Here is a 12,308-nt window from a genome sequence, read left to right as displayed (position 1 = left end):
ACCACACTGAGTTTCATATTGTGCATGTTTATTTAGCACTATGTGGTCAGATAGCTTCCCCCTTAAGACCAACCCACTCAATCAGACACTATTGGTTTCTGTATTTGTCTTTGTTTTCTTTGTCTGGTGTGTGTGTGTGTGTATGTGTGTTTGTGTGTCAGAACACGGAGAAGCAAATGCGACAGCTGGCGGTCATCCCTCCGATGCTATTTGATGCTGAACAGCAGCGCATCAAGTTTATCAACATGAATGGCCTGATGGACGATCCCATGAAGGTCTACAAGGACCGGCAGGTCATGAACATGTGGAGTGAGCAGGAGAAGGACACTTTCAGAGAGAAGTAAGATGAGAAATGCATCTTTTGTAGCCTTGATGACACTGAAATTGAAACATTTCTCTGTTTAGTCTTATTTCTTACTTGCTGGAATGGTTGTGGTTGAATACAGTGATTTCTATAGACCAGTGTCTTAGGTGGACATAGCACAGTAATAACTGAATGAACTTAAAGCTGCTGGCCAAAATTAGTCAGCACTTAGCTAGTGTTCATTTTACACCATGAAAACAATGTTTCTGCAACCCTCTTTGTGTTTGTTTTATTTTTTGAGATTTTCAGTTATTTTCTGTTTATCTCCATTTAATTTCTAGTTAGACAGTAAATATGTCTTGGTTTTTATATTTTTAGTCAAATTCCAGGGTAGCTTCTACTGTCATGTCCAGTACACAAATTGCTCTATAGTGTTTTTATCAGTAACAAGATGAAGTATAGGCTTTAGTTACTGTGAAATGTCTGTGACCTATCTACGGTCAGTGAGTTGGCGGTGAGGAAGTGGTTCTTCCCTTTTCGTGAGAAACTGGAGGAGACGTTTCAACCTGCCAAACTGAATCCAACCCACAGCAGTGAAAACAGTGACAGTCAAGTCAATCCACTTGCAAAAGCAAGATCTTGACAGTCTTACCCTAATGACCTTGTGCGAAGCAAACACGACTAGGAGATCATTTACAACTGGTTGCTGTGTAGAGTGATGCCAGAATCAGAATCAAAAATACCTGATTGATCCCCAAGGTGAAATTGGTTGAGTCATTTGATGCAGGATATTTTAATGTGGGCTAAATCTAATAATTTTCGGTATACGTCTAAGTCTATATTAGTGAATGTTAGTGCTCTTGGTCTGGGTTGGCACATCGCCTCCTAACTTATTCTCTTTGTATTTGTCTGTGATGCGGAGTGTACATTAGCAACTGACAGTGATTTCAAATGATTCCACCAGCAGCATGCAACAATGTCTTTGTTCTCATCCCACAGGTTCATTCAGCACCCAAAAAACTTTGGCCTGATTGCATCTTTTCTGGAGAGAAAGGTATGGTCAGAATGATCTGTGTGATGCAATGCTTCTTTTGTGGTTTTCTAGTGTAATTCATCCTTCTCAGGAAGTGAGTGTTCAAGAGGAATGACATGGCTTTTATGTTTCAGACGGTGGCGGAGTGCGTGCTCTTTTACTACCTGACCAAAAAGAATGAAAACTACAAGAATATAGTGCGGAGAAACTACAGGCGCAGGGGCAGAAGCCAGGTATAATGTCTCACCACTCCAGCTTCTCTGTATTGGTAGAAATGTCTTTGATGAATGCTGAAGTAGTCCAAGCTGTAGACCTCCCATGATGCTAACAGCTCAGAAAAACACCAAAGGTCTTATAAACAAGATGGTCATGTGATGTGTTCAGCTAAACATGTCATGTCAGCACTAATGTGTCAGTATAGTTTTTTTTTTTTTTTTTAACACTGGTCTTTTCCATTGCTAATGAGCTTTCAGTTATTACTTAGCCTCAGATCATGTGCTGTCTATTAAACTCTGTGGCAGCGGGCGCTAATGAAATGGCGCATTAATTAAATGGCGACCTTTTCTTGTGGGTACGTGGCTGGTGTCTCCTCATCTCTCCTGAAGAAGCCTTGCTCATCACCTGACAGTCGTCCTATATCGCTCATTGCCGAGCTGCATGTGAGCGCCGGCTATCGCTAATAACACAGCGGCAAAGAAGAAGGTAGCGAGGGAGGGGGCACAGAGACAGCTCAGTACTGTACCTCACCATGATTTCAGCAGCTTATGGTAGTGATGTTTGAGGAAAGGAGAGCTAGTGAGTAAAAGTAAGAGTTATACCTTAAGGCGTGCCCAGCCTGAAACAGTTTTTTTAACCCTCAGTACAGTAGTGGTGTGAAGCACCATATCCCCCCCTTAACTAGAGTTTATGTATGATGCTGATCAGCTTGGGGGCATGATTGGATGTTGGGTGCTAACAAATGTCTGTAACTAGGGTGGATTTAGATGATTAGGCGGATCACTGTGTCCAGGGAGAGAAACACAGTCACCCACTCAGGGCTGCGGACCATTCAATCTTATTGAGTTATAGCTTTTATTTGTTTTCTGTTTGGGTTAATCTCAGAGGTAGGAGAGGACATTAATAATATGGTGCAAATGGGGAGGAGGGGGGCCTTTGTGAGTGAAAGCTCCATTTTGATCTTGTTCTTCTTCCAGTGCTGTCCTGCCCTTCTCTGTCACTTTCTTTCAATTTGTGTCCTTTAATGTTTCCTTGCCAGGAACCAGACTGTAATGAGCAGATATGTGGTAAAGGGGTAGAGTGGTGTTTACTTCACTGCCATTCAGGCAAAGGCATTAGTCTGTCTGTAATATACTAAAAACAGGAGCAGTTCTTATCAGTAGGTATATGGATGCTGTTTCCTGTCAGACTGGTCAGTGTTGGAGAAGGTTTTTGGTCAGGATGCCTGTCTGTACTGATCTGAATCCAGAATCCAAACCCTTTAAGGCCAGACAGCCAGGAAATGGATGAGGAAGTGGTTGTAGGTGCTGAATGAGCAAAGGTATTGACCAGAAAAGTTTTGTTGACATTTCGGGACTTTCACATCCTACTTTATTTTGCCTATGGGGAAAGTGAGTACGATTTTATGGTTTTCCAGTTACTGTCCTTTAATTAAGTCTTTCAAAATGACACGGGGGGGAGCTTGTATGTTTCAGCAAATTAATCCAACTGGAAAAAACAAATTGCAGATGTTGCGTTATTGTTGCATCACAAAGTCATGATAGCATGCCCTCTGCACTTCAGGTTTACAGCGGTTCACCAATGAACAGATAAAATCTCAGACATTTAAAAAAGATATCAGGTTAGCTGTAGTTACTGCTGTCTCATTCCTGCTAGCAAACAAGGAGAGAATATGCAGCATGAGGGAAACGGACGATCAAGCATGCTGTGATGAGTGATGTCAGGAAGAAATGGTGGAATGCAAAGCTTGGTTATGGTTAATAATTTTTGCTATTTGTCATTGCAGCTCCAAAAATATAAAACGTCTAACTATGAAATCAGAATTAAATAAAGAAACCATATTACAGGAAACCTCTAAAGCAAAATAGTCAGTTAGTCTTGGATGTACTTAGAGGTAATCATTTTACACCCCTGTTCATTTTCATGTTAGTGAAAATGAACAGAGGAAGGGATCCAGAATCCCTTATTTGGGGAGAAAAATTTTGTCACGCTTCACTGGTCTCCGGTTCGACTGTGGTGAACTCATTTAAATACTGGACAGAATGACTCTGCGCACACACACACACACACACACACACATATGCAGTGGTTGCTTTTGTTTTTCTTATTTTGATGTGTCTGTACATTGAGGTATGTGTACATGTTTGTGGGTACAAGTGTGTGTTTGTGAGGGTGAGAGAGAGATAATGAGAAGGAGTGGATGCATTGTGTATGTGCGTGTGTGTTGCTGTGTACAGTTTATCTTTGTAATGGAGTGCTTTGTTGTTGTCTTCCTACTTTCAGCATGGTCAGCAGCAGCAGCAGCAGCAACAACAGGTGAACCGCAGCAGCCAGGAGGAAAAAGAGAAGGAGGAGAAAGAGAAGGAGGGAGACAGAGATGAAGAGAAGAACGAAGCTGAAGACAAGGAAGATGGAATGAAGTGAGTCTCCTTTTTATATTTTGTCTCCTTTGAATAAATTTGTAAGAGATCATTTAGCTGGTGTGCAGGTATCTGCCTTTTGTTTCCAGCATCTGGTCAAATGTTTGGAAGTGCACAAACTATCCTGGCTGCAAAAGTAGATAGGTGCGCTGACAAAGAGAGAGAGGAAAAGACAAGGCTGATGGAGGGGGTGACATGACAAAGGTCAAAAGCCATATTAAAAGTCATATTTCCGGTGCATAGTATGCTCTAACCCATAAAATTAGGTAGGAGTTAAATTTGTCTGGGAGCAGATATCTGGAAAGCTAATCATTCTCTGCCTTTTCAACCCACAAGTATTTACTCCCTCACCTTTAGCCAGACTTTCCATCTACCACAAATTCAGGCGTCTAGTCACTCACCCCATTAGAGCAGCTGTTTTCCTGTTTTTGCTTCTCCCCTTCCCAATAGGATGCCAAGACTCTTTTTTTTTTTTTTTTTTTTAAATTGTGCCTATGTTGTTTGCCTCAGTATTTTTTTGTGGAGAAATAAGTAATATGATTGACATGGCTGTCGAGATGAAATTTCAGCATCGAAGGATTTGTGTGTGTGCACGTGGGTGGGTATGGGCATTGGTGTGTGGGCACATTTAGGCACAGCGCCAGCAAAGTAGGCAGCACAACAGATGGAATATTAGTGCTGTCTGTTGTCTTAATAATAAAGATATATACAATAATTTATGTTTGTAATTAATGTTTTGCTCTATGAGCAGTGGCTGAAGTTGCTACAATAGTTGTTTTCAGATGGTGACAGATCAGATTTATTAGCAGGGGTGTCAGACCAGGAGATGGTGATGAAGCATTGCCTGCTGCCTCTACTCCCATGCGTGGCCAGGGGACTCCCTGACTCCCAGCGCACCCCGCTGCCTGCCTGTCACCCCTGGCACAGCTGGTTCTACTATATTTAGTATGCCAGCAGCTCCCCTCAGCAAGATTAATGGAGCTAGGGGAAGATGAATGGAGGAGCAGTGGGTTCAAACTCACTGGCTGTCTCTTGGCATGGCATTGTGCTGATGCTGGATAAATTGCTGGATTAAAAAAAAAAAACCCTCTTCCCCTGTCTCCAAAAGTTGTGTGTGTTTGTGTGTGCGCACTCACATTTGATCATACAAGTTTGTATAGCAGGGTACAGTATTCTTTAGTCTCTCTTGTCGTCCAGACAAGCATGTTTATGCTCCTGTTTGTGCCAGGGAGGGTAGTGGATTTAAAGTGAGTAAAGAACATAAAGAGGTTATGGAGTTTGTTTTATGCTACGACTGATATCAAAAGCAGTGCTGACAGATATTAGTGTCACGAACTGTTCCACCAATAAGATGTCCCCACTCTTGCTTTACAATTTTCACACTTACCGTACTTTATACCTTTTTTGGAGGAACAATATCACACAAAATGTGTGTGGTAGAAATTTGGTTAAGACTTTGGTCTAAACAGAGTTACAGCATTAATTACTTTGACAGGATTTTAGAGACATACTTTACTGAAACCATAACATGTTACATGAACATCTTGGCTGATTCAGATGAAACTTGAGGGCAGGGTCATTGCAGCGAAAGTCTTGGCTATAGCCAAGGCTAAGATGAGTGAATACAGCAAATTATAATGTCTTTGTTCACATATTTGCTGGTTGAAGTGCATATGCAAGTGTGCATCACTTTCCATTTCCATTCTGGGGGAAATTGAGGCACTGAAAGACATCCAACTATCATGTCTTAATAATAGAAAATAAATCACACTAAATGATTATATTTAAGTAATTTTTGTTGGTGTCACTCCTATCCAGGGATGACACGTCTGGAGAGGATGGGGAAGACAAAGAGCCCACGGTGGCCTTTAAGGGTCGACGCACGGCCAATAGCCAGGGGCGCCGCAAGGGCCGTATTACCCGCTCCATGACCAGTGAGGTGGAGGAGAACACCACGCCACCCCTCAGCACCGAGCTCGGTAAGTCCCTGATGCACCACATCATGCCAGCAACAACTCACATCAGCATCTCATGTTAGTTTAACAAGAAGACAGCTGCAGACAGTTGTTAGACACAACACAGTGAAATATCTACCACAAAGACAAATGGCAAGAAAACCCACAACAACCAAGATAAAAAAAAAAATCCTAGTCAAAGATTGATTTAATATCTTAGCATAGAAGAAAAAACACAGATAGTTAGGCTGATCATCATCATCATCAGTGCCATATAGCGTACATATACCCACACCCACACAATAAGTAATAATAGACAACAGGAAACATTTCTTTATAAAATTAATCATTCTGGTCTTGCGTTTTGATAAGGATGATGAGTCACATTCAAAGTATATGTAAAAGGCCAGACAAATACACAAGAGTGATTGATTGATTTTAAGTAATACTGTATGTGCCAGGTGAAAATCACTACTCATACTTGTTTTATGTGTTGCTAAGCAACCATGTTGTTTAGCTTTTGTCCAACAGCTGTAGTTGCAGCAGAAGGTAAACATGTAATCTTTATTGCTATCAGTTATGTTCTTTCTTACACTGTTTTATGAAGGTAGTAAGCTAATCAACAGGGTGCCAGTATGCCTCAGCTCAGGAAGTATTGCTCAAGTAACTCTTCACAATAGATATGAGAAACCATTTGTTTTATTTTTTCAGAAGAGGTATAAAATGCTTTGGACAATAAAATAATTAAAGCCAATAAAACAAAACTATCGGGACTCATAAAACGCTGCCATTTTTTACAGTTAGGTCATTTTAACCACCATCGTTTCAGATTCATGGCACTTTGACCAGTCTATCCCCAGTCTACTGAAGCTGGCGTCTCCTGGCCCACACCACAAGAGTGCACTGTTGTTCCTTTTGTCTCTATTCAGGTCAATTATTCACATGCATACTTCCACTCTCTACTTCTTGCCTAAATGACACTCAGGAATGCCGTAACGTCTACCAGTATAAAATAGTGAAAAGTTCTGCCGTCTTACTTGGCAAGTGTTGTTCCCTGGTTAATTCTCCATCATCTGTTAAGGATATTCAGGAACTACGTAGTCACCATGTAAAATGTGTGGTGTAATTCCAGGCTCTTAGAAAAACAGTGAGTATTATTTAAGGACAGAATACTCACTATGTCAGCAATTGCCCCTCCTGCCCCCCGCCCAGCTCTTTGTTTCCTTGCAGATGGCAAGTCAGCCGTGTACACAGTAACACTCTTGCTGCAGGCCATTGGGGATTTTTTGATGTTTCAGCACTTGTGTATGCACAGTGCAGTTGCTCCTGCTGCTCAGGTTTAGTCACAGGGAATCCCCAGGTGGCTTCAGCCGTAGGGGCTCTCATCAGCAGCTCTCCTCCACCACTGTTTGTTCCCCCACTGCCAGCAGCACCAGCCAGCCCACTATGCCCTTCACATGCCCGTATAGAGGACATATGAGCACAGGCCCCCGCTCTACTGTCTGCCAGGCAGGGCCAGGGTCAGCCTGGCTTGTGGCCTGCACAGGGAGAGAAGCCAGTTGTTATGTCTATAATCATTAACTGACTTCTCTCCTTGGATTTCCTGCTTCCTCCATCTAAAGCAAACAGTCCCTAACGACCCACGCTGCAGCGCCTCTCTGGCAAGCAGCACAGGCTACCCTGCCCCCCACCCTCTTGTTCTTCTTTTTTTCTTCTCTCGTTCTCTTCTCTCCTTTCCTTCCTTTCCTCTTGTCAGTCACTCCCTAACTGACTCTGTGACAACTCCCCTCACCCCCCTCCTCCCGCCTTCTCTAACTTGGTGCTTCTCTCTTTTTTTTTTTCTCTTTTCTTTTTTTCTCCCGCCAGCCAATCTGGAGATGAATGAAAGCTCTCGCTGGACTGAAGAAGAGATGGAAACAGCCAAAAAAGGTAACAAAAAGTACACCTTTCTACTTCCTGTGAAGTGTAATTTCATAGCTGTCGTTTTTCAAAATGATGAAGAGATGTCAAAGGATAGATTGCCAGCAGTTGGCTCGGTGGTATTTGTTCGAAAGCAATGACAAGTGATGTGGCTGTGTGACTTCCTGTTAGCGAGGCAGCGGCAGCCACGTGGTGCGAAGTCCTGTCTATCTGTGTATCTGTGCATGTATGTGCCGATCTGCCTGAATTTGGTCTGTTGCTCTCTGGAGGTGTTTGCCCGTCTCTCTGGGTCAAGGCTGCCTGCAGACTCCAACCCCACAGTTCTTTTATCAAGGAGGCTATAAAGTCTGCCTCTTATCAGCAAGCCCCTCCAACTGCAGCACTCATTAACTTTGCCTGTTAATGGTCTCTGACTGAAGATTACCCAGCAGCAGGGCCTGTGGCTGATTCACAGAGGAGGCCCACAATCTGTCCATGTTTCTCTGCACCAGCGCTGTGTGTGCGTGTGTGTGTGTGTGTGTGTGTGTGTGTGTGTGCGTGCGTGTGTGTGCGTGTGACACTGTTTTTGTTGCATGCACTGCACACGTTTCTGTCTGCGGCTCAGACACTGATTGAATAACCTCTTCACCATCAGTGGTTTCTCACACTTACAGACCCTTGAATAGGGATTCCCCACTGATCTGTTGCAGAGGATTGGTGGTCAGATACGTTTTGCATGTGTGGACTTTTCTAAAAAGACAGGTTTAGACAAAGAATAGGGACTCATGGTGCAGAGACGAGTATTAGTATTCGTAATTGTCATATGGTAAGGGCTTTGCCTTGGACTTAAACCCTGAGCAGAATATTCTTTTTAGTAGAATTTCAGAAATTGAAGTGCAGCCTTTTCCCACGCTGGTATTTCTTTATCTGTTTGTCTCAGGGCTCGATGTTGTAACCTCAGGTCCTCTTCTTTATACATGACTCAATACAGTTTCACTGCAAGGTGTCTGTTTGTGGCATTTCTAGATGTGTCATCACGCTCTGTGACTCTTGGCTCTGCCTCTGACTAATCTAAACTGTTCCGTGTAATCCACAGTAGCAGAGATGCTAGGCCATCAATATCAGCAGCATGGATCTGATATTGAAACCAGAGGTGGTGTAGGGGAGTTATCATCTCATCTCATGGTGTGTATGTGTGCGTTTTCTTGTGCATTTGGGAGAGTCAAGCGAGTGGTTTGCAATGACTGGCACTGGCCCGGCTTGAACACGGCCCTGTGTAGTAATCCTGGTTAATGTCTTCAATTCCATTCTCCTGCAGCGGGATTAGTGGGGTGCTCCATCCCAGGGGATTAGCCTGGCAGCTCGGTGGGAGCGGGGCTTCTATGAAGAGCTTATGTAACCACAACCGCAGGGCCCCAGCCGCAGTGCTGAGGGTCAGAGGAGGAGGAAGAAGAGGAGGAGCTGGCTTTGCCACTTATAGTCGGTGTATAGCCATGATGGCACTCAAACTTGCCAAAAACAATTCCTTTTCCAAGAGCTCTGCTTGAGACTCTGAGACCATATCCCCACAGCCCTCTTTACCTTAATATCAAATACTCTAGTCAAGGTGGTCCCCCATCCAGGAGCTTGACCTGTATACATTTTAAAGGGCTTAGGTGTCTCGATGCTAATGTGTTTATCCCCTTGTGCTAAACAGATCTCAATAATGGCATTTATAGCGCCTGGCAGGACATCAGCATTCCAGCATGGCAGCACCAGCCAGCGCTGCCTGGCATGGCCACACTCTGAGATGGATTACCCTTGTCCTCACTGCTCATAAAGACTGGCACCTCAAACAAGGGATAGCCAAGCTTTTTAAAGCCTCTCTCCTAACGCCTGCCAGCCCTCCCTGTGTGTGTGAGATATGTGTTGTAAAGGTAAACGAAGTGTGCAGGTTTGATTATTGGTCAGAGCTGTGAATTTGTTTGTGTGTGCGCCCTTCTTGGCTGGCGTTTATGTAAGCGCACTAATCTGGCGGGCTTCGCTGGGGTGCAGGCAGGCAGCTGGATAATGGCCCCCCTCTCTGCCCTGCTCTACTGGAAGAGCCCATTTAAAGGAGCAGCAGGTAGAGAAGGCTCTTTCTCTCTTGCTCTCTCTCTCTCTCTCTCTCTCTCTCTCTCTCTCTCTCTCTCTCTCTCTCTCTCGTTCTCTCTCTCGCTTTCTCTCTCTTGCTCTTGCTCTCCCTCTCTCTCTCTCTCTCTCTCTCTCTTTCTTTCTCTCTCGTTCTCTCTCTCGCTTTCTCTCTCTTGCTCTTGCTCTCTCTCTCTCTCTCTCTCTCTCTCTCTCTCACTCACTCACTCTCGCTCTCACTCTTGCTTTTTCTTTCTGTCTCTCGGATGGGAGATGGCATCGGCCCAGATTGGCAGAAGCTGTGGAAGATTTGGCAGGCGGCTCTCCTTCCCCCACTCGCTTTTTCTCTCGCTCTCTCTCTCACTCAGTGTTGTTATAGACTGGAGAGAGGTCACATTCAAGATGAAAAGCAGGTCAGTCAGGAAAAATGTGAAAGCCTTTATGCTTTCTCATGGTATCAACATCAACTCCCTCTCTCTCCCCTCTCTTTGCTCCCTCTATGCCTCTCTCTCTCTTTTCTTTTTCTCCATTGTCTCGGCTGCCCTGTTCTCTCTCTCCTGCTCTTTCTTGCTCTCAGTTACTCTGTCTCTGCTCTCTGTTTACCCTCGGATGGGCTGAGTGTGTGTGTTTGTGTCTGTGTGTGCTAGAGTATTAACAAGAAAGACAGAGAGCAAGAGAGGGAGAGAAAGGTTTTGAGTGAGTGTGCACTTGCTCATGTGTTTGCATGTGTGTTTATGGGTGTCTGTGTGTGCGCACGGCGCTGCCTGCTGGCAGAGAGAGGTAGGGGGAGGGACGGATGGACGGAGGGAGGGAGGGGGAAAAAAAAGAGAGAGAGATAGAGGAGAGATCAGATGAGGGGAGAGAGAGGCTGAGCACGTAGCGCCGCCCCACAGTCCCACTTTCCTGTGGAAGTCTTCCCAGACGACAGCCATTGGGGAGAGACACAGCTGAGAGGCACAGACCAGCCCTCACCGAAACACAGGGAGGACAGAGAGAGTGAGAGAGAGAAAGAGAGAGAGAGAAAAGGAGGGGAGAGGCCAGGAGCATGTGCTGTTTGGAGCATGTCAACCTGACACCGGTTCAAGTATCAAGCCAGCAGGAAGGAGGGGCACTGACGCTGAGCTGTTTCCATCTCCTCTGCTCTGGATCGGAAGGCCCAGCCCTGAAGAGCTACCCTGCCGTTCCTCCAGAGATCAGACGGCCTGATAGTGTGTGATCCAGAGCACGGCAGCAAGACGACAGCTGGAGTGACAGGCACGTGACAGACAGGAGCAACCACTTTCAGGCTGCATCAGGTGTCAATTGGACGTTCTGTGGGAGGTGCTGTTGGAAGTACAGGGCTGTGATTGGGCATCAGCGATACCACCTGCTTTAGTATTGTTGCCGCTGATTGGATGATTGCTCCATGTGGTGTTTTGCTCCAGCGACTGGGTCCTCAGGTTGCTGGAATTGCTCAGGATTGTTCTTGGTGTTTCTCGCGTTCCACTGAGCAGACTGGATATGGCTAGAAGTCGTAACAAAGTGACCTTTGACTCTCAGTGAACGAGTTGCAGTGTTATTGCTTCAGGTTCACTGGGTGCAGCCAAGCATGCGTGTGTCTGTGTTGGCTTGTATGGATGTGTGTTTTTGTGTCACTGCTGTTTAGAGTGTGCATGCTGTCTGTGCATGTGTGTGTTTGGGTGTTGTGGCATGGGGTGGGGGGTGGCTCCTGGGAGACGGCTGTAAAAGGTTAAGAGGTGTCGATCACGTGTCTTAGCCCTCTTGGAATGAGTCAGGCCAACCAGCCCGCTTTTCTCTTTTTTAGAGAGGCCTGCCTAGCCTCACCTTCTGTGGCAGTAATTAATATTTCAGCCAGAATACCCATTGCACTTTCACACTTGACAGGTTGTAGGTGCACAGCAGCTTTTAGACACCGACAGCTCAGACTGGAAGATTACCTTTGCATGTTATGGTAGTTCCTTTTATACATACGTTGATATCTTCCCAGCACAGCCGTGAATACTCATATGTCTTCCCATATTTGCTAGATGAAGCGTGGTTTTCTTGCTTTTTTGGTAGTTTTTTTTTTTTTTTTTTTTTTTTTTTTTTTTACCAGTTGCTGTGTGATACTGAAGTGGTTTTGTGTGTAGAGATAAAGGCAAGGGATTAAGGTATTTTAAGCAATCAATTGACTTGGAATGTTAAAATGCAAAATGTAGTCTCGATAACAAATTTCCAACACCTTAGTTAGCACATATTTTATGCAGCAATCCTTTCGTGTGTTATCAAACACGTGACGGACACAGTTTTACAATAAACTATATTGTCCAAAATGACATAAGTGCGCTGATGTAAAATACATTTCTGCTGGGAATTTGATAATTACAAATAAA

At 44.5% G+C, this 12,308-nt stretch overlaps 1 protein-coding gene across 10 annotated transcripts in view; it reads left to right on the top strand.

Annotated features, from left to right (window-relative positions):
* Positions 1 to 12,308, top strand: part of ncor2 (nuclear receptor corepressor 2) — a 99,940-nt gene that overhangs the window by 57,330 nt on the left and 30,302 nt on the right. For all 10 annotated transcript variants that reach the window (XM_030059429.1, XM_030059428.1, XM_030059430.1 and 7 more), the window contains exons 12-17: positions 162 to 340; positions 1,304 to 1,358; positions 1,472 to 1,570; positions 3,837 to 3,973; positions 5,792 to 5,952; positions 7,795 to 7,857. In XM_030059429.1, coding sequence (XP_029915289.1) covers positions 162 to 340; positions 1,304 to 1,358; positions 1,472 to 1,570; positions 3,837 to 3,973; positions 5,792 to 5,952; positions 7,795 to 7,857 — 694 coding nt within the window. The remainder of the gene's footprint in view (positions 1 to 161; positions 341 to 1,303; positions 1,359 to 1,471; positions 1,571 to 3,836; positions 3,974 to 5,791; positions 5,953 to 7,794; positions 7,858 to 12,308) is intronic.

The sequence above is a fragment of the Myripristis murdjan genome, chromosome 9 (genome assembly GCF_902150065.1).
Source record: "Myripristis murdjan chromosome 9, fMyrMur1.1, whole genome shotgun sequence".
NCBI classification, from domain to species: domain Eukaryota; kingdom Metazoa; phylum Chordata; class Actinopteri; order Holocentriformes; family Holocentridae; genus Myripristis; species Myripristis murdjan.
Note: the sequence above shows the minus strand (reverse complement) of the source record. Positions and strands in the feature narration are given on the sequence as shown.